Genomic DNA, 21,206 nt, shown 5'->3' with positions numbered 1-21,206 from the left:
ACCCACCACTTCTGCTGCTCCTCAGCCCCCTCTCCTGGAAAATTAACCCTGCTGTGTCCATTTGAGCTGCAGTGTGGGGTACAGAGCTGATGGCCTGGTCCCTATCCCATGCCCAGACCTCTTCTGCTGCTTAGGGAGACAGAGCAGGGAGGTAGGATTTCACTCTCTGTAAAGGCTGAGTGGCCTTCAAGGGCACGGTGGCAGCCTGCCCCTCCACCACCTCTACCTCCCTCTCAGAATTGTACTCTCCTTCTGACCCACCTCTGTGCCCCATGGTGCTGCACACTACCAAGGGCCCCACAGAGCCCCTTCTGCCCTACCTAGGACAGCAAGTAGAGACCCATTTTCATCTTCGAGCCTAGGAGCTGCTGTAGGGCACCGGCTGCAGCTCTAGAGGAAGGTGGAGGCCCCATGCTGCATGTGGGGCCGTGAGATGCCCGACTGGCCAATGGCTGGCTCCTGGCTCAGGTCTGCAGCATCAGGGAGAAGCTGTGAATCTTGGTGGGGAAGAGCTCTTCTCCCCCCCAGCTAAGCTGCGCTGGGCAGTGCGTGCCAGGCAGGGCGTACACCTCTAAACTTCCCATTTGCTAAGAGGAGCCATTCAGGGCTGAACAATGGGAGACAAGCTTGGCAGTGGTTCCTGGAAGGGGGGAAGGCAGGGTCGGCCTGGCAGCTACTGAGGGGGGCCCACTGGGGGCCTGGCCAGCAAAGGACACAGTGAGTGCCTGGCCTCCCGGCCTTGAGTGCCAGGGCCCTTTGAGTGCGAGGGCCTCAGGCCTCCCCGTGGGTATTCTGCAGAGATGCCCTGGCAGCCAGGCCCCGTACTCCCTCCCTGCTTGTCACGTACTGGGTCATGTGCTTTGGCCTGCCAGGGTGCTGGAGCCCAAAAGTGTTCTCCAGCCAGGCCCTGGCTCTCCCAGTGGGTGCAGCAGTGCCTGAGACCCTGCACCCCCAGCCATGGCACAGGTACCAGCGCAGGGAATGCCTGAGATGGCCCTCTGCTCCCAACTTGGGCATGGCCCCCTGCTCCCCCTTGGGCACTGCCCCATGGCCCCCTGCCCCCCCCTTGGGCACTGCCCCATTGCTCCCTTGGTCACTGCCCCATGGCCCCCTGCTCCCCCCCTTGGGCACTGCCCCATTGCTCCCTTGGGCATGGCCCCCTGCCCCCCCCTTGGGCATGCCCCATGGCCCCCTGCTCCTCCCTTGGGCACTGCCCCATTGCTCCCTTGGGCACAGCCCCATGGCCCCCTGCCCCCCCCTTGGGCACTGCCCCATTGCTCCCTTGGGCACGGCCCCCTGTCCCCCCTTGGGCACAGCCCCATGGCCCCCTGCCCCCCCCTTGGGCACTGCCCCATTGCTCCCTTGGGCACTGCCCCATGGCCCCCTGCTCCCCCCCTTGGGCACTGCCCCATTGCTCCCTTGGGCATGGCCCCCTGCCCCCCCTTGGGCATGCCCCATGGCCCCCTGCTCCTCCCTTGGGCACGGCCCCCTGTCCCCCCTTGGGCACAGCCCCATGGCCCCCCGCCCCCCCCTTGGGCACTGCCCCATTGCTCCCTTGGGCACAGCCCCATGGCCCCCTGCCCCCCCCTTGGGCACTGCCCCATTGCTCCCTTGGGCACTGCCCCATGGCCCCCTGCTCCTCCCTTGGGAGCCCCCCGGCGCTGCGGGCCGGGCCGGGCGGGGCGGGGCTGAGTCACCGGGCCCCGCCCGCCGGAGTCACGTAGCTCTGCGGCACTTGCTCCAGCCTCATTTACCGGCGCCCGAGCCGCGCAGCCCGTAGAGCCGCAGCGCCAGCACCGGAGAGAGCCGAGCCCAGCTGCCGGTAAGGGCCGCCCAGGACCCGGCCCCGGCGATGGGGCGGCTCGAGGAGCGGGGCTGCGGGGTTGGGGGGGTACGGGCGAGATGCTTGGGAGGGTTGCTGGGGGAGACAGTGCAGGGAAGGAGGCTGGGGAGGCTGGTTGTTTGGGGGGGCCAGTGGCTTGGGGAGGCTGGGGGGGTTGCTGGGGGGGCAGTGCGGGGAAGGAGGCTGGGGGGGGCTGGTTGTTTGGGGGGGCCAGTGGCTTGGGGAGGCTGGGGGGGTTGCTGGGGGGGCAGTGCGGGGAAGGAGGCTGGGGGGGCCGGTGGCTCTCAGGGCCAGGGGGTTGCTGGGGGCCTTTGCTCAGAGGCCACCTGCTGACACCAGCGGAGTGCACCCAGATGCCCAGAAGGTACCAGGGTCCGTGGTGACTCCCAAGCGGCCGAGTTCCATGCTTGGCATGTGCTGTCCCCCTGGCAAACCCTGGTGCCAGGCTCAGCGGACAGGCTGGGGACCCTGGCTCTTGCCGCTCTCTGGAGGGTCCATCCGGCTCCGGGAGCAGGGGGCTTGGCCCCAGCTGGCTGCAGAGTGACACCCCAGCATGAGCTTAGCCGCAGAGCCCAGCTGACAAGCCTGCCTGGGCGCTGGGAGGGAGCAGACTGGCTCGTGGCATTAACCGGCCTTAGCTGGCTTATGTGGTGCATTGCAGGCTTGTGCCGACCAGCCAGTCCCCGCTCGCAGGGTTCCTATGGGCCGCACGTGGGCTTCATGGGCGCCAGCGAAGGGCTGCTCTGCTGGAGCAGCATTTCTGGGGGTTGCAGGGGAAGGCGGCTGCATGCCCTGGGGCCCCTGTAACCCCGTGACTGGGCCTCCATGCGGATTACAGGGACCTTGAACTGGACTCATGCTATTACGCTCCCTTCTCCCCGGGATTTGAGCTCTGGGCTCCTGTTTCTGGCTCTGCCTCAGTCTGGCTTTGTGTGTGAGCGAATGGCTGTCCCCGGCCGGCTGATACGCGGCCCCTGGCCTGGAGCACAAGAGCTGGTGCGAGGGCTGGGCTGGGGCTTTCCCGCACCTGCTCTGATTGTGGTGACCCAGGGCTGCGACCAGAGACTGCCCAGTGCTCTGTGCAGGGGCGGGGGTGGCCCATCTCCCCTGCTTGTCGTGCCAGGAGCACCGTGGGCCGGTCTCTAGTGCTGGCTCTAGACGTGCGCAGCAGAGCCCTGAGATGGCTGCGGGGAGGGGGAGGAGGAGGCTGGTGCTACACGAGGCTGGGCCCGTGCCGTGGTGGCAGCACTGCACGCTGGGGCCTGCGTGCCTGCCTGTTATGTAACGGGCCCCATGCGGGTTAGGACAATCGGTGGATGGGTTCGGCCTTTTGTCTGGGGGACAATTCAGAGAGAAGCCTCTGGCCAGACGGCTGCTGACGGAGGCAGGGTGGCAAGCGGCTGCTTCCCCGTGCTTGGTGTGCAGACCCAGCTGTACCACAGCCGCGGCGGAAGGGGATGGGACGGGCTTTCCCCCCGCCCTCCCCTGCTCCCAAGGATGCCAGGCTGGGGGTCTCAGCTGGTTTTGGGAGCCCGGATGGGCTCAATTCCCTGACTGGTGGGGGGAGAGGGTAGCCAAGGGGTCACTCCAGACTTGGTGCCCCTGCATTGGGGGGGGGCACTGGGTTTAGCAAATGACCTTGGAGTTTTGGAAGCAGCAACACTGCAGTGTTTGGGCGGCAGCCTTCTGCGGTGGCTTGAGATGGGGCGGGCAGGTGCTCCCAGCCAGCTCTCTGTCCACGCTGCTCCCTACACAGCGCCTCTGGGGGAAGGCTGGGACTGGCACAAACATACCCCCCACCCCCCCAACACTCCTGCATGGAGAGCCGGGCCTGGAGTAGGTGAGCTGTGGCAGTGCCTCCTGGTGGGCAAGTGGGTGTATTACAGCAGGGAAGCTACTGAAGAGGGTCATGGCACATACTGACCAGTGGGGAAGGCAGTTGAGTGCTCTCAGTCCTGGGTGGGGGAACCAGGACTCTGCCTTAGTGGCAGAGGTGAAGACTTCCATCTGTCCCTGCTCCCTAGAGCAGGGGGAGGGCTAACTTCTTCCTCGCCCTGGTTCAGGAGACTATCCGTAACGATGACGCACCAGTATCCCGCGCTCTCAGCTGAGCAGAAGAAGGAGCTGTCTGACATCGCGCTGCGAATCGTGGCCCCGGGCAAGGGGATCCTGGCAGCGGATGAGTCCGTAGGTTGGTCTGAATAAGTCATTGTTGGGCAGAATGACCCCGTTGGGCTCCTGCAATCCCCAGGGCTGGTCTCGGGTCCAGCTGGGAGTTTGGCCTCGCACATCAGTGACGGGTGGCGCCGAGGTTCTAGAAATGGCGCTGAGCTGGCAGCTCCACCGCTGACATCCCAGGCTCGAGCACAGCTGGCTCAGGAAGAAAACCGTGTGTGTTGTGCTGCGCTGGCTCCCTCTGTGCAGCTCCTGCTGCAATCTCTGGCCCCAACGACGTTCGTGATCCCAGAGTCCAAGGGTCACGACAAGGGGTCCTGGATTGGGGTGGCCCAGGGATCACTGGGGGGTTGTTTATCTCCCCTCCCCAAATGGTGATGTTCCCTTCAGAACCACGACAGCCTTTGCGCCTGCTGCTCCTTCCTGGCTGTTCGCAGAGCTACAGCCTGAAAGTTGTTCCCTGCTCTGGTGTCCCAGGCAGCTGCTGCCCCCACGTGCCACTTGCTCCCCTGGCATCAGGTGTGGGTGGTGGCTGGCACTCGGTGGCTCAACGGCAAATCCTATGTTCCTCTGGGCTCCCCTTTCCCCCAGGAAAACTCATCCCATGTATCATCCATGCTCCCCTCTGTCCCTGCAGGAAGCATGGCCAAGCGCCTGAACCAGATTGGGGTGGAGAACACAGAGGAGAACCGCCGGCTCTACCGCCAGATCTTGTTCAGTGCCGACAACCGGGTGAAGAAGTGCATCGGAGGTGTCATCTTCTTCCACGAGACCATGTACCAGCAGGGGGATGACGGCACCCCCTTCGTCAGGATGATCAAAGACAAGGGCATCGTGGTGGGCATCAAGGTGAGTGGCTGGGGGCTGCCAGGTGGGTGGTGCCGGGGCCCCTGTGCCCCACGGTAGCCGATGCCGTAGTGCAGCAGGCCCTGTGTGCCGGGACGTTGCTGCCCTGGGGGTGTCTGGACTCAGCAGGGAGGTGCACTAGCTGCTCACGCTGACAGCTCAGAGGCTCTGCTCCCGTTGTCATGGCTTCCTGCTGGTTGCCATGACTTCCCTCAGCTCAGGCAGGGGCTGCTTTCCCAGACACTGAGGCTCCTGTCCTGTTCCCGGGCATGTGTCTGGGTTTCCAGCCAGTCCCAGGGCTCTGCGGTCTCGCCTCACCTGTGCCCTGCCGTTCCCTTTGCAGGTGGACAAGGGCGTTGTGCCTCTGGCTGGGACTGACGGAGAAACCACGACCCAAGGTATGCGACGGCTGCTCCGTGAGTGGGCTGGGGGAGCTGAGCTCTGTAATGCTGAACAAACCCTCTGGCCTGTCTGAAAACGGTGGCGATTCCCCACCTTGGTGGGTGGAGCTGGGGCAGCTGCCACGTGCCCTCAGCATGGGGATTCCCACCTGCCCAGGGAATGGCTGGCACTAGAGGGCGGGTGGGGTCCGTAGGCCGCAGCTGAGCCTGGCTGAGGGTAACTGTGTGTTGGGGGCAGGTCTGGACGGGCTGTCCGAGCGCTGTGCCCAGTACAAGAAGGACGGTGCGGACTTTGCCAAGTGGCGCTGTGTGCTGAAGATCAGTGAGAACACCCCCTCGGCCCTCGCCATCATGGAGAACGCCAACGTCCTGGCCCGCTACGCCAGCATCTGCCAGCAGGTGAGGGCAGCGCGGTGGGGCACCGGCCTGAGGCTCTGTGCGGTGGAGCCGAGTGTTGCACTGACTGTGCCAACAGTACGCGCTGTGCAGTGCAGGGCCGTGCCCCAGGTAGCTTCCACTCGGGTCACACGCGGACCCCATCCCCCCTGCGGGCTCTTCTCCCCCCATGTTCAGCACTGAGCAGCCCCTGTGGCGCAGGGGCTTGCCCGGGGGAGTCAGGAGGCCTCTGGCTGGCTGGCAGGCCAGGCGCTCAGTCCCTAGGGCAGTGAGGGGTCCCCGGCACCAGCTGAGGGGTGGTTTTGGATGGCATCTTTCCCATGGATCCCAGGGCCCAGTTGCGTTACGCGCTCCATGGCTCTGCTAGACCCAGCTGCGGGGCCCCTCTCTGACCAGGGAACGTGTGCGTTGGTGTCAGGGGGTGAAACCTTGGCGAGGCCGTTGTCCTGCTCTCCCCATCGTCCCCTGCAGAGCACCCTTGGGTGGGGAGGCCTGTCTGGCACGTCCTTCCCGCTCTGCCACGCAGGGTGCTACCCGTAACACCTTCCCATTGCAGAACGGCATCGTGCCCATTGTGGAACCAGAGATCCTGCCCGATGGAGACCATGACCTGAAGCGCTGCCAGTATGTGACCGAGAAGGTGAGCCCTGTCCCAGCAGTGCCAGGGGCGTTAGGGGGCATGGCACACAGCGAGACCAGGGGAAGGGTACCCACCCCAGCCGCTGTTCTGCGTGCCCCGTTATCCCCCATGCAGGCCGCCCGGCACTCAGAGGGCTCTGCAGTCTTAACTGCCACCCTGATGGGCAGAAGGCGCCATGCTGGGATGTCACCACAGCACTCCAGGCCCTGCCCTGCACCTGGCACTGGGGCACGTGGGATGTCCCCAGCAGCTTCTTGGGCTCCGGGCAGGGCTGGGGGGAGACCTGGGGGCTGGGCTCCCCGGGGTGCAGAGCAGATGTGAGAGCTCAGCGCTTGCTGCCTTGCTTTCAGGTGCTGGCGGCCGTGTACAAGGCCCTGAGCGACCATCACATCTACCTGGAGGGCACGCTACTGAAACCCAACATGGTCACTCCGGGGCACGCCTGCCCAACCAAGTACAGCGCCGAGGAGATTGCCATGGCCACGGTGACAGCGCTGCGCCGCACCGTGCCTCCCGCCGTCCCAGGTAGCCAGGGCACAGAGCTGCCTTTGAGCTCCCCACCCCCAGGTGCTGGAGTCTAGCTGGGCTGACGTGTGTCGCTTGGTCCCGGGGTGTCCCTGCCTGGGGAGGGAACTCTCTGCATCCCGGCCACTGCTGGGACAGCCACGCTCAAGCTGTAGCACCCTCGTCCGCTGGCAGAGCAGGGTGTGTGAGGCTGTCTACACTGCAGCGGCACAGCTGCACCCATGGAGCACTGTGTGGACAGAAGCAGTGTCTGTTGCTGTGGTAAATGGCCCCCTTGAGGCGGTTGCTCGGGCGAGCCCCGGGCGTGACACTGGCGGTGCCCTGGGCGACGGAGCTAGGTCGATCTGATTTGCAAGCGTAGGCCAGGCCCGGCTCTCTCAGCTTGTGGGTGCTGCACAGTCTGCTCTGCAGTGGAGGTTCGGGCTGTGCAGGAAGTGGGGTGTGGGGGGCTCTAGGTGTCCACACATCTGGGTTTGAGCCTAGGATGGGCGCTGAACCCCTCCCTCAATGTCCTGGCCTTGTTTTCAGGTGTCACCTTCCTTTCTGGGGGGCAGAGTGAGGAGGAAGCTTCCATTAACCTGAACGCCATCAACAACTGTCCCCTGGCCCGGCCCTGGGCTCTGACCTTCTCCTACGGACGTGCCCTGCAAGCCTCGGCACTCAACGCCTGGCGCGGCCAGAGGGAGAACGAGAGCTCTGCCACCGATGCGTTTATGAAGCGTGCCGAGGTACTGAGCTGGAGGTCGGGGTGTGCTGCGAAGGGTCCTTTCCCCGGTTCCCTGCCCTGGAAACTCCTGGGCAGCAAGGACCAGGAAGTGCCCTGCCCCAAGCCTGAGGGCGTCGCGGTGAAAGATCTGCTTGGCCACTTTCAATCTAAAGCTTCCTGAAATTGTCCATTCAAGCCCCTGTGTCCAGGAAAGTGTTGGGATGAGCCCCGTGTGTCCTGGCAGGGCTGGCCAGAGCCAGCCCTGGCTGCTGGGAGATACCAGCAGGGAGTACATGTGTATTGCGTGCCTGGAATCTCCAGTTGTCACCGAGTGGGGGGAGACCAGGCCCTGCACCCCCGGCTTACTGCAATTCACCGTGACTCTCAGCCAGCCAGTAAAACAGAAGGCTTATTTAGATGCCAGGGACACAGTCCGAGACAGGTCTTGCAGGTACAGACAACAGGATCCCCTCAGTCAGGTCAATCTTGGGGGGGCCAGGGAGGCCAGAACCCTGTCTGGGCTCGCCTTCATTTTCCCAGCCAGCTCCAAACTCTGCAGCCCCTCCTCTGGCCTTTGTCTCTTTCCCGGGCCAGGAGGTCACCTGATCTTTGTTCCCCAACACCTTCAGTTGGCACCTTTGCAGAGGAAGGGCCCAGGCCATCAGTTGCCAGGAGACAGGGTGTCGGCAATTCTCTGTGCAGACAGTATCACACTGGCCCCCTAGGGCTCTGCAACAATCACACACCCCTAGACACTGGAGAAATGCATAGGGGAAACTGAGGCACTCACAGCACTCACAGAAAATATTAAGAACATTCCCACTTCGTCACACCACGTCTAGGCTAAAATGGCATCTGGCGCACGTGGTGAAGAGAGCAGTGACTACGGGAATGGTGTGGCACTTGGTATGATTCCTAGCCAGTCTCCTGTTGTGCTGGGGGGTGGAGGGTGCCAGGGCCATGGCTGGGGGCACAGCCAGTGACGAGGATGCTAACTGGTCTCTCCCTGTGTCGTAGGTGAACAGTCTGGCTGCTCTTGGCAAGTACGAGGGCAGCGGAGACGACTCTGATGCTGCTGGGCAGTCTCTCTACGTGGCTAACCATGCCTACTGAGCCCTGGCTCGGAGCCCCGGGCGGGCTTTCCAGCCCCACTGACCAACCAGTCTCCCACTCTGCCACGTTCCATATCAGCCACAAGTCACCCCCAGCTTTCTACTGTAGCCACCGACAGGAGCCAAGTAGTCGCCTCTGGTGCAGGGGAGAAGAAGGGAGGAACAAGCCCCACCTGGATGTACTGCCCCAGTCTCGTGTTTTCTTTCAATTGCTGCTGACTTTGTGCCTGTGAAAGAGGAGGGAGAGGTGCCCCGACAGAGGCTCCCGGGAGGGACTGGCCAGACAGTGCAGGCTGCAGACCCCATCCCTTCCCCTTTAATTCTCCAGTTCTCCTTAAAGGGTATTGTTTAGAGGTGGAAGAGGAGCTAGGCTGGCAGGAGGTGGGGAGGGGCGATGTCCCCTGGGCCCATGCCTGGCTCTGGGGCAGGAGGCCCCTGTTCCCAAGGGGTTTTTGTGTGCAGGAAGCGTTCCGTTTTGTTGGTGCCCCAGTGCCTGTTCTCCGCCTGCCCTGTGTGGTCTCAAGGCCCTGGCCGTGTGGGACCCCAAGCTGCATTAGACTGCACTGTGGTGTGAAGCTGTAGCTTTGCAGTTCTGATTGTGTGCTCCCCGCCCCGTAGTGCCGCGCCTCTGCTGCCACCGCTCTGTGTCTGCTGAGTCGGGTGTGAGCAGCCGATGGTAGGGGAGCCAGTTCCTGCCGTGTGTTGTGTTCCCCATATGCACCTGATGTACCAAATAGTCTAACAAATAAATCATAGAGAAAGTGACAAGCGACTGCTACTTCCATCTGGGGGTAGGGATGGGGATTAGCTGTTTTCTCTCCCGGGGGGCGGGGGGGGAGGGAGGGAGTCTATTTAACATGGGTATTCTGAGTTGGGGTGAAGAAGACAAAGTAGCTGCTTCCAGCCACGCACTCTGGAGTGACAAACCCACATGGAGACTTCTTCCAAATCCAGCCCTTCCCCTCCCAAAGCTCCTCAGGTCCAGGTCTCTGCTGTCCATTACAAACTTCCTCTCCACATCCCCCTACTGCTTCAGCTGGACACGGGTGCTTTCCTCCCTTCCTCTGCTGAACTGTCTTATGCTGCTAAACAGCTCCCATGTTCCACCCCAGAGGTGGCTGTGCTTCAGTAGTGGGTGAAGCTCCTCCATTGATTGCCCATGACTAGCGATACCGACCTCTCGCTGTGTGCTCAGTTCAGTAGAACTTGTCCAGCCCTGTGCAAGGAAGGCAGCTGCTGCCCTCCCGTAGGGGTGGAGTGTGGCCTACTGCGGAACTGTAGTAAAACAAGACTGGGGGGTTCAGCTAAGATTCCTCTGGAGCTGTTGTGGTAGCACGTGAGCCATCCCCATTCCTACTGCAAGGCCTGCCCGTTGCATGGACTACAGGCGCGCTCCTCTGTGGTAGAGCTGTAATGTGGTCCTGTTCAGTTGGTGTTTTCCTTAGCCAACCACCCCTGTCTCTTGACCTGGCTGAAGATGACTCACTGCTCCTTAAGGGACTGAATCTTCCTGATTTCTGTCATGGGTAAAGTGCCATTTCCACCAAGGGAATTAGTGTTGACTCTCCGGTATCACAGGGCTCTTGCCAATTTCACCTGCCTACAGGAATGGTAGCTGTGTTGTACAGGTGGGGAAACGGAGGCAGAAAGGTCAAATGCCTCCTTCCTACAAGGTCTGAGTAGCAGTTACGGAGAGAAGTGGGGCCAGCCCTTGACTAGGCCTGGGTCCCCGTCCTGTGCTCTGCTCAGGTTTCCTGGACCGAGAATCCCCTTGCAGGAAAGCAGTCACTGAGGCACTGATACTGGATGATGAGTTAATTAGGAGGGTTGGGGGGAGGTGTGCAGTGCCTGATGCTGGGGGACGGAGGGGGGACACTAGCAAGGGGAGGGAGAGTTGCAGTGACCGGGTCAGGGTGAGTGTGCGGTGCCCAGGGCTTGGGGGGGAGGGGGGTGGCCAGTGCTCGGTGTGGGGGAGGGCAGTGTGTGTGCGCAGTGCCTGGGGCTGGGGTGCAGTGAAGTGACTGGTGTGGGAAGGGCACAGTATCCAATGCCAGGGAGGGTGGGGTGTGGGTGCAGTGACTGGGGCTGAGAAGGGCGCGATGCGTATGGAAGGCCTGGGGTGTGGGGGGTGTGGGTGCAGTACTGGGGCAGGGGTGCAGTGACGGGGAGGGCGGGGTGTGGTGCTGGGGGAGGGGCGCAGTGACTGGGCGCAATGCCCATGGAGGACGGGGTGTGGGTGCAGTGCCCAGGCACAGTGCTCAGGGATTGCGGGTTGTGGGTGTAGTGACCAGGGCTGGGGAGGGCAGGGTGTGGGTGCAGTGCTGGGGGAGGGGTGCAGTGCCCAATGCTGGGAAGGGTGGGGTGTGGGGTGCAGTGTTGGGGGAGGGGCGCAGTGCCCAGGGATTGCGGGTTGTGGGTGCAGTGGCGGGGGAGGGGCGCAGTGCCCGGGGAGGGCGGGGTGTGGGTGCAGTGGCGGGGGAGGGGCGCAGTGCCCGGGGAGGGCGGGGTGTGGGTGCAGTGGCGGGGGAGGGGCGCAGTGCCCGGGGAGGGCGGGGTGTGGGTGCAGTGCTGGGGGAGGGGCGCAGTGCCCGGGGAGGGCGGGGTGTGGGTGCAGTGCTGGGGGAGGGGCGCAGTGCCCGGGGAGGGCGGGGTGTGGGTGCAGTGCTGGGGGAGGGGCGCAGTGTCCGGGGAGGGCCGGGGGCCCCGCTGGCCGGGCGGAGGTGCTCTGTGTGCATGCAGCATGGACCCGCCCACACCTCTCTCTCTCGCGGGCCCCTGTACCGGACGGCCCCCTCCCCCGCCGTGTCCCTCTGAGGGACCCGTAGCGGACAGGAATCTTCGCGACCCGCCCCCGGTTCTCTTAGTCAGCGTTGATTGGTCAGCGCTGCTGTCGATCTGCGCCGATTGGCTGCTGGCTGGTTTCCCCGGCTGCGGGCAGGCCCCGCCCCTGGAGGTCCGGGAAGAGCAGCCGGGCGAGAGGATGGCGGCTGACGAGGCAGGTGCGGAGCCGGGAGCTGATGGGGCCCCATGACAGCGGGGGGCGGAACCCAGGCGTCCTGGGAGCCGGGCCGGGGGGAGCCGGGAGAGGGGCTGGTTGAGGGGAGCCGGGCCGGGGGGAGGGGAGCGAGGGGGGGCCGGGGGGAGGGGAGCGAGGGGGGGCCGGGGGGAGGGGGGCGGGGAGTGGGGGTACCGGGGGAGCCGGGGGCCTGGGGGGGAGCGAGGGGGCGGGGGTGGGGAGGGGGGAGCCGAGCCGGGGCCGGGGGGGGAGCGAGGGGGAGGCGGGCGGGGAGGGGGGAGTGAGGGAGCAGGGAGCCGGGCCGGGGGGGGGCGGGGAGTGGGGGTACCGGGGGGAGCCGGGGCGGGGAGGGGGGAGTGAGGGGGCGGGGAGCCGGGCCGGGGGGGGGCGGGGAGTGGGGGTACCGGGGGGAGCCGGGGCGGGGAGGGGGGAGTGAGGGGGCGGGGAGCCGGGCCGGGGGGGGGCGGGGAGTGGGGGTACCGGGGGGAGCCGGGGCGGGGAGCCGGGCCGGGGGGGGGCGGGGAGTGGGGGTACCGGGGGGAGCCGGGGCGGGGAGGGGGGAGTGAGGGGGCGGGGAGCCGGGCCGGGGGGGGGCGGGGAGTGGGGGTACCGGGGGCCTGGGGGGGAGCGCGGGGGTGGGGAGAGGGGAGCCGGGCCGGGGGGGAGCGGGGAGTGGGGGTACCGGGGGGAGCCGGGGCGGGGAGGGGGGAGTGAGGGGGCGGGGAGCCGGGCCGGGGGGGGGCGGGGAGTGGGGGTACCGGGGGCCTGGGGGGGAGCGCGGGGGTGGGGAGAGGGGAGCCGGGCCGGGGGGGAGCGGGGAGTGGGGGTACCGGGGGGAGCCGGGGGCCTGGGGGGGAGCGAGGGGAGCCGGGCCGGGGGGGAACGAGGGGGCGGGGGTGGGGAGAGGGGGGCCGGGGGGGAGCGGGGGTACCGGCCCCCGCCATTGCCCGTGTCTCTGCCCGCAGAGAAGGCCCGGGGGAAGCGCGCTGCTCTCTCCTTCGCCGCCGTCGCCCTGGTGCTGGGGCTGCCGCTCTGGTGGAAGACGACGGAGACGTACCGGGCCTCGCTGCCCTACGCGGGGATCAGCGCGCTGGGCTCGCTCCGGGTAGGGCGCCGGGGGGGGGAGCGGGGCGCCGGGCCCCTCCCCGGGAACCAGCTGTCCTCGCTCCCAGCGTGTGGGGGGGGGGAGACCAGGGCCGGCCTCGCTCTGCGCCCCCCCCTCGGGGCCCGGTGCGAAGACCAGCCGTGTGTTCTCCCTCCTGGCCGGCCTGTGACCGCTGCAGCCCGGGGGGAGCGGATGCTGCCTGGCTGGGCCCGGCCCGTGGCTCGGCACCGCACTGCCCTGAGGCCTCCGTGCCGAGTGGTAGTTCTGGGACCAGGATCCGGGTAGTACGGGGAGAGCTCAGGCACTGGGGTGCTTTGCTAGCCCTGAGCCTGGGGCCGGCCCACCCAGCCGGCGTTTGCTGCCCCGACGGCCGTTCCCCCTTGGGAAGGGCTGAATGTCCTACATCTGTCAGCGGTTTCTGGCACCGACTCTTGATGTAGACGCAGGAGTTTCCAGTTGGTGGCAGCAGCAATTCATGGGTCTCCCTTCACAGGGTTCAGATACTGTTGAAGTTCTAGGGGGCCCCAGGGCTCTGGGTGGTGCTGGGGCTCCCAGAAGGGCTGTGAGGAGGTGCGGAGGGTTGACGGAGGCTGGGACGGTGGTAGGGGCCGTGGCTTATGCTGCTGTTTGCTCAGTTCCAGCTGACTGTGCCCGTCTCGGTGGTCTTTGCCAAGGGGGCTCTGCCAGGAGCTCAGTGGAGGAGACTCCCTTTCGCAGACACACAGGAGGAGGAGAACCTGTTAAACTGTAAGGACCTCTGACTGCTGGGGGGTTGTGCTTTTGCTGTAACCCCTTTGTTCGCTTTAATCTCTCCCCCGACTCTCCCCACTGTCCCTGTCTCTCCCCTTGGCTGTTGCTGAGCTCACGGCCTCCTACAGATGGCTTTGAGCTAGTGCAATGAAGGCCAGCAGCCCCGTCCACCATGGTCCTGCAGGGACTAGCTCAACTAGGCAAGTGGTGTCCCCATTTCTCCCCTCCAGCTGCAGGAGCTAGGCCCACTCTGGGGCTGGGACTGTCCCCCACAGATTAGTCATGGTGGCGACTAATGACACGGGAAGTTTCTTACCTTGTTCCAAGCTGTGAAAGGCTGGAGCTGCTCTCCTCCAAGCAGGAGCCTCTTGTGACCCCAGTGCAATTAGGCAGTGAGCTAGACAGGGGCTGGCTGGTGAGATACAGGCGTGGAGGGTGAAGAGCAGGGGGCACTGACTGCTCCCCGCCTGCAGCGTTGGAGCGAGGCCGGAGGGAGCCACTGAGGAGGGACAGTTCCGAGAGCTGAGGTTAGCTGGAGCACAATGTTCCCGAGTGTCTGGGGACACACACCATGAGGTGGGAGGGGCACATGGGTGGGTAACGACAATCGGAGTAAAACGAAGGGAAGGAAGCTCCCTGCCCGTGAGGTAGGTCATGCTGAAGTTATCTTCCCAGGGAGGGGAGCCCCGTCCCTTGTGACACGTCAGACGGGGCAAACCCTAGGGACCTGTCCTGCCTGCGGGGATGGACCGACCGGGCCGGGAGGCCTTGCTCAGCTCTGGGAACTGGGGCCCAGCACTGGCCTAAGGGGAGGCTTAGGGCATGCGCACAGCTGGGAGAAGGTGCTGTGTCCCTTTCAGCCCTGGTTCCTTATCGGGGTTGCCAGAGCAGGGCCCTGGTGCTGGAGAGCACAGCACATAGGGCCAGCTGGCCTCACCTGCTCTCTCTTCCTTCCCCACAGCAAAAACAAGCGTTACAGCCCGCTATGAGACGACTTATCGGAGTGCGACCGCCACGGAGCAGGCAGCCTTGGCCATGGCCACCGTGCAAGGTACCGGGTTGCACGGTTCAGTAGGATACGCTAGGCTGCTGCCCTGGGGTAGAGCTGGCAAAGAGCAGGGAGTCCTGGCTCTCCTGGGGTGGCCGTGCAGCTGGCCATGCCCTGCGGCTGCTGCTCTCCGGTCTCGGCCCGACTAGGATGCAGGTGGTGGGGTGCCAGTTTGTTGCTGTACCTACCAGAAACACCCGGGTTGTGGGGAGCAACGGGCCGGCATTCCCAGGGTGCACATCACCCGGGTTGCTGCTTGGGATTGCTGCTGCTAACTACCATGTGCAGCTCTTGGGGCATAGGAATGGGCTGCTTCAGGGCAGGGGGGAGTTCCAGGAGCCTGGGGGGTGGGGCAGGGACCTAGGGGTGACTGTGGACATGGATTTGTGTTGTAGTGGGGGCTGCGAGGGAGCCAGGAGTCCCGGCTGGAGATGGGCTAGGAGAGAGATGAGGGATTCCCCTCTCTGGAATACGTCCTTTGGGCAACTGGTAATGCCTGCTCCATCCCCCATGGGATGCTGCCTGACACGTGCGGTGTGGGGTGAGGTTCCCAACAACACTAACTCCCTTCTCTTCCCCAGAGGCAGATGCTGCGCTGCTCCCGCTGCAGGAGGACTCGGTGGGCGCTCTGACAGTATACGTGATCCCGGAAACCTCCCTTCTCCTGCCTCAGGTACAGCATCCTCTGCTGGGAGTGCCCCACCTCCTCACTCTGGGACCAGGAGTGTGGCTTGGAATGTCCTGGGGCTGCCTGCTGTGTCCCTGGAGCAAGAGAGCAGGCAGACGCCCCCCAGAGAGATTGTGCTGGACGGGGACCTGCCCAGAAAGATGCCCTATTCCCCTGTCGCTCTCTTTCCTCCAGGCATAGGACGAGGGGGAGAGTCATGTGGCTGGGTCTTGGCAGGGGCCTGGGAGGTGGGTGATCTGAGGGGGAGGGGGCACTGCTGGAAGGGACATCCTTCTGCAGAAAGAGAGACGCTTGCCACGCTGCTTGGTGCACGCCCCATAGGCAGGAGGGGGCATGGATCTCCTGTGTATTTGGTGAGCTCTCCCCTGCCCTTCAGTGACGTGGCTGCAGAACAATCCAAGACCCTCTTTGCCTGAGGCCGCTGTCCGTGGAGCTTCCCAGCCCTGTTATCCTGCGTCCAGGCACAAGACGGGGTCAGTCTGGGGCACCCCTGTCAGGGGCTGAGCATGCTGCCCTGGGAGCACTCCGGTCCCAGGAGAGGGGAGGTGTGTGCTCCTTGCCCCCCCCAGAGTCCTGGCTCACTGCCCTGCCTTCTCCACAGGGCATTGGTGTGTACGTCGGGAAGCACCGTAGCGCTGTGATGAGGCGTACGCAGGGCCCAGGGGATGTCCTGGCTGCCATTAGTGCCCGGGTGCAGCAGATTGTGCAGGCCATGTCCTTTACCACCGACTCCATCACCACCGCCTTGTCTGATCGCGTCCCCATGGACCAGCTCGGCACGGACACGAGGCGCCCGTTCAAATCCAGCCTGGGTAGGATGCGTGGGGTGCCTGCCATGAGAACTGTTCCCATGGTGCTCTGCAGCACGCTGTCTTCCTTGGACAGGGCTGGGGGCAGCACAGAGCCCAGTTGGGCCACATTCCTCTCCCCCTCCTCGAATTCCCAGGCACCCCCTTCTTTTGAGTAACCAACACTCCGGGGTCCTCTGTGCACCCCAGCAACCCAGTGCCACTGTCCGGGAGCCCCTGAGCTCAGGAACGGGAGGCTGGGTCCCACAGTTACTCCTTGGAGCGCAGCTCTGGTCTCTCTCTGGCCCACTTGGCCTCTGCTCTGCTCTGGAATCGTTGCTCATGCGCTCCTGCCCTGGGGATCCGGGGCCGTTGGCAGGTGCTGGCCTGGCATGTGCTGCTCCAGCTCCTTGCAGTGGGATGTTGGTGGCAGGCTCTGCTCTCTGCTCTTCCCAGGGTACGAGATCACCTTCAGCTTATTGAACCCAGACCCCAGGTCCCATGACGTGCACTGGGACATCGAGGCAGCTGTCAACAGCTACGTGCAGCCCTTCCTCGACAAGCTGGGCTCAGTGGCCAACTTCTCGGTGGACTCCCAGGTGAGAGGGTGGTAGGAGGACGAAGGGTGCCCCAGCCAGGCTGGCCACAGGGTGATCTTCCCACAACATCCATCTCCTTGGTGATCCCCTCAGATCCTGTACTATGCCGTCCTGGGGGTCTCGCCCCGCTTTGACAAGGCTTCCTCCAGTTTCATCCTGAGCGCGCTCAGTCTCCCCCACGTCATTAACCCGGTGGAAGCCAGGCTGGGTAAGTGCCACCTTGCTGTGGCTGCTGGGAGAGGTTAGTGGTGCGGAGGGGAACGGCGGAGACCTGTGCCAGAAGACACAGCACAGGCTCTGCCCCGCAGAGCCCTCGCTCGCAGCCCTGCGCCCCCATACTGCTGACTAGTTAGAAGGGCAGATCCCCGGTCAGAGGCATGGGCTGAGACCCAGCCGAATTCGTGCTGTTCCTGACCTGGCTGGGATCTCAACGCACGGCTCGTATTGAAAGCACCAATGTAACCCCCAGGCCGCTGACCCCTTCTCAAGAGCAGCTGGAGCCTGGCCCCAGTAACGTGCCCCACGCTGAGCTCCTGCAGGCAGCTTCCCAGGGTCCCTGTTGCCTGCCGGGGTCTGCCCCGGAAATGCCGTGATGCTCACTGTGCAATGCTGCAGGTTCCAGCGCCACTTCGCTCTACCCCGTGTTGAACTTCCTGCTGTACGTGCCAGAGCGCGTCCATTCCCCTCTCTACATCCAGGACAAGGACGGCGCCGCGGTGGGGACCAACGCCTTCCACAGCCCCCGCTGGGGTGGGATCATGGTAAGGAGGAGGGGCCCTGCCCTGTGTGCAGAAAGCACCGCTCTGCTCCCCCTGCAGGGCCTAGGCAGTCCCTTTGGTCCCCTGCCCCCGTGCTGGGGACTGTGACTGGCAGGGGCTGGCCAGCTGGAGCCCTGTGCTGTGCTTGAGAGCTCCTGGTTCAGCTCCTCCAGCCCCCGCAGTGCCCACGGCGCCCTACGGGCTTTTCCATTTGCCCCTTCCTGCGATGCAGCTGGTCTCAGCCGCTCTCCGAGATGGGAAGCCAGGCTAGGCGCGGCCTGGGCCTGAGCCCCCTGGCCGTTCCCTGAATAAGGCAGCGCTGCTCAGCACTGCGGGGTAGCCCAGAGCTGTGGGCTGACTGGAGAACAGAGACCGGGTGAGGCATAGCCTGCGTCAGGCCTGCCCTGGACACACTCTCTTGGCAGGTGTACAACATCGACCACCCAGCTCCTGACAAGGCCCCTCTCCCGCTTCGGGTGGACGTGGACATGGTGCGAGTGATGGAGGTGTTCCTGGCCCAGCTACGGTGAGGACGCTGCTGTCCCCTCCGCCCTGCCCCAGCCCTTCCATTCTCTGCATTCGTTATGTTCAGTTCCCCCAGAGCAGCGTGACGCTGTGGCCCCCGGGGCTGAGCGCAGACCCTGCCTGCCCTGGGAGGTGTGTGCCAGGGTAGAGATGCTGCCTCTGACTCCCCTGCTCTGCAGCCTGGGGCTGGTTCTGTACTTCTCCTAGACGCTCTGGCAATGTGAGGACAGGCTTCTCCCGGGTCGCTGGCTGGCTTAGGGGATCGGCAGTGGCATGTGGCTCCTGTCTCCCCTTAGCTGCTGCGTCACTCTGGCCTAGGGAGCTGGCGGCTGGAGTTGTCCTGTCTGACAGCTGTTCAGTAGCGTTGGTGGGTCTTGGACCAAGGCCCATGACCACAAAGCCCACAATCCTGTAAACTTGTCCCTTCTCGGCCACAGTGTCACGGTCCAGCCTCATTCTGCCTTAGCTCAGCAGTAATGTGTTTGGGAAGCCTGACTTGCACCTGCCCCCCTGGGCAGCAGGACTCAGACCTGCACCTTGTGTCAGGGCTGAACTCCCTGCAGGAAAGGCAGACGAGAACATTTCTGCCGCGTGCCCATTCCCCGTGCTCACCCCTCCTGCAGAAGAGTTGGCCCGGTGACCTCCCTTGCCAGCACAGACCTGATCTGCCCCTTCTCCCCCGCAGGTTGTTGTTTGGGATCTCCCAGGTGCCGCTCCCAGAGGAGTTCCTGCTGGAGAGCCCTGGGAACAAGGGGCTGACTGACTGGGAGCTGGACCGCCTGCTGTGGACCCGGACGGTGGAGAATATCGCCACGGTGTCCACCACCCTCACCTCCCTGGCCCAACTGCTAGACAAGATCGGGAACATCGTCATCAAGGATGATGTTGCTTCTGAGGTGGGTGGGTGTTGGGAGGGTCCCCATGACAGGTTGGGGGCTGCCAGCATCACATAGGAGACCCATGAGTTGCTGCTGCTGGAGACTTGGCTGCCCAGACTGGTGTATTAATTTCTCCTCTTGGGGATGGGGAAACTTTCCGAAAATTGTTGCCCTTAACCTGGAAGGCTGGACCAGGCCTGGCTGCTTGAGTCAGGTAGAGTACACAAGGGCGCTCTCTCCTGGGCTGAGAATTCTGCCTCTGCAGCATCACCGCCCCCTTGTGCCCTGGACCTAGAATTAATAGAAACTGCCACAGCCTCACTGGGGAGAGACCATCTAAATCCTCCCATCCCCCCCTCTGCTGGGCTGAGCCCCCCTTGGTGGCGTTGAGTGAAAGTTTGTGCTGAAAAGTGAGCGTACAAGTGGCAGATCCACTTCCTGGGGTGGGGTGGGGGGTGTTGTAACCTTGGAGCCAACGCAGCTCTGAGGCACTGAGTGGATTCCAGCCCTTCCTTCCTGTGCGGCGTCAATGCAGCAGTTCGCTAAGTTCCTGTTGCAGGCCCACGTCTTGCCCCAGTGACTCCGTGTGCAAGCCACTGAAGAGAATGGGACTGCACTGGTGTAGCTGAGAGCATAGAAAGCGTGTCTGGTGACGGTGTAGGAGTAGGTGGCTTGACACTTGGAGCCCCCTGGCTGTGGGGTGCTGAGAAGGGATATGTAGAGGCCAGTGTCACTTCTTAGCGCAGAGCCAGACTTGACAATCCAGGATCTGCTCGGCTTCTGGCACTCCTAGGGCCTCAAGTGTGTGAGCCTGGAGCTCCCTTGACCTGCCTGGGCCAGACAGGGAGCTGCTGGGCACTGACCCTTTGTGTGGTCCCATCTAGGTATACCATGCAGTAGCATCTGTGCAGACTGCCATGCTGGAGCTGGCCTCTGGCCGTCTGGGCTCAGCATTCCAGGCCAGTAAAGAGGCGGTCACCTCCTCGGAGCGGGCCTTCTTTGACCCTTCGCTGCTGCATCTCCTCTACTTCCCTGATGACCAGAAATTTGCCATCTACATTCCACTCTTCCTGCCGATGGCGGTGCCCATCCTGCTGTCCCTGGTGAAGATCCTCCGGGAAGCCAAACAGAGCAAGAAGGAGCCCATGAAAACTGACTGAGCCTGTCTGCAGCTGCCCCATGGGGCAGGGGAGCTCAGAGCCAGCTCGTGACAGCCTGTCTGTGTAGGAACAGTCCGGGCCCAGTTAAAGGGCTTGGACTCAGATGATTCTTCGTGAATCCTGGAAGAGTGGAAAGTCTGGCAGAAATAGGGTGTTGGGTCAGAAACCGAGGCTTAGCCCCAGCATGGCCACTTCCCAGCATGAAGCTCTTGGGTTCGCCTTTGCCTTTACCTAGGGGGTTAGCAGGGACTCCTATGCTGCTGCTAGGCCTCTACGGCTGGCCCGGGCCAGCCGACTCCGGCTAAGGGGCTGTTTCATTGCGGTGTGGCTCTTTGGGCTTGTCCTAGAGCCCGGGCTCCAGCCCCCTGCAAGGTGGGAAGGTACCAGAGCGTGGGCTCCAGTCCAAGCCCCAATGTCTACACCTCAATTAAACAGCCCCTTGGCAAGAGCCCCACAAGCCCGTCAGCTGGCCTCAGCAGATCTCCCCCAAGGAGTGCAGAGTGGCTACAGCTGCGAGTGACTGGCCGTCTGAACAAAATGCCCCTGCAGGCTGGGTCCAAGGTGGATGAGCTCGGGCCACTTCTGCTTTTTCTAGTTACTGCAGCCAGCTCCACCACCAGACAGCAGAGGAGGCACTTTGGGGCTCCCTGGGTATGAGTCAAGCTTGCACTCCCCGCACGGTGCCTGGATGAAGGGGCTTTCCTTTGAGTCGGAAGGATTGGGAGAGGCTCTGGAGACTGTCCCCTCTGAGTGCTTCAGCAGCCTGAAGTGCACCCTTCCAGCCCAGCCCTTACATGGCGTGCCCCTGGGGCTGCCTAGCTTAGCGGGAGTGAGACCTGTGAGGCACCTTCCCTTTATTCCTGTTGAGAGCCTTAGTATTGGCAGGGTCCCCTCTACGTGCACTGGACCCGGGTCCCTCCCCTTGTGAGCTGTTAATCCACAAGTGTGACCCTGCCACCTTCCCCAACGGAGGGGGCATATACAGGCCAGCCTGGGCCTGTGCATTGGGGCAGCGCTTCCTCGCAGTGTCTGCAGCAGGTGAGTGCTGCTCATCCTTCAGGGCCGTTCAGAAAGTGGCTCTTGGGTTTCTTAGCTTCCTGCCACGGCTGGCAGCCTGTGGGTCTCTGTGAGGGGAGCCTGGGGCCCTGTTTTGCAGGTGGGCTGGGGGGGGTGGGCAGACGTGAGAGTGATGCACTGATCAATGCTGAACAAAACAAGGTTTCTTTTTAATAAAAGTAAAAGCCAGA

The 21,206-nt window shown here is 63.9% G+C and overlaps 2 protein-coding genes across 2 annotated transcripts; both read left to right on the top strand.

Moving 5' to 3' along the window:
- Nucleotides 1–1,730: 1,730 nt before the first annotated feature.
- On the top strand, nt 1,731–9,412 carry ALDOC (aldolase, fructose-bisphosphate C). Its single transcript, XM_054008546.1, has 9 exons — nt 1,731–1,822; nt 3,907–4,034; nt 4,656–4,867; nt 5,208–5,262; nt 5,504–5,664; nt 6,218–6,301; nt 6,652–6,826; nt 7,355–7,554; nt 8,550–9,412. Exons 2-9 carry the CDS (start codon nt 3,923–3,925, stop codon nt 8,643–8,645), a joined length of 1,095 nt encoding a protein of 364 aa, XP_053864521.1. The 5' UTR covers nt 1,731–1,822; nt 3,907–3,922; the 3' UTR covers nt 8,646–9,412.
- Nucleotides 9,413–11,569: 2,157 nt separating this feature from the next.
- On the top strand, nt 11,570–21,206 carry PIGS (phosphatidylinositol glycan anchor biosynthesis class S). The gene is made up of 12 exons (XM_054008444.1): nt 11,570–11,643; nt 12,626–12,765; nt 13,401–13,512; nt 14,477–14,566; nt 15,145–15,236; nt 15,853–16,063; nt 16,496–16,638; nt 16,732–16,846; nt 17,254–17,399; nt 17,822–17,922; nt 18,607–18,817; nt 19,684–21,206. Exons 1-12 carry the CDS (start codon nt 11,625–11,627, stop codon nt 19,957–19,959), a joined length of 1,656 nt encoding a protein of 551 aa, XP_053864419.1. The 5' UTR covers nt 11,570–11,624; the 3' UTR covers nt 19,960–21,206.

Source organism: Malaclemys terrapin, chromosome 18 (assembly GCF_027887155.1).
Source record: "Malaclemys terrapin pileata isolate rMalTer1 chromosome 18, rMalTer1.hap1, whole genome shotgun sequence".
Lineage (NCBI taxonomy): Eukaryota > Metazoa > Chordata > Testudines > Emydidae > Malaclemys > Malaclemys terrapin.
This window is presented reverse-complemented; position numbering and strand designations above follow the sequence as displayed.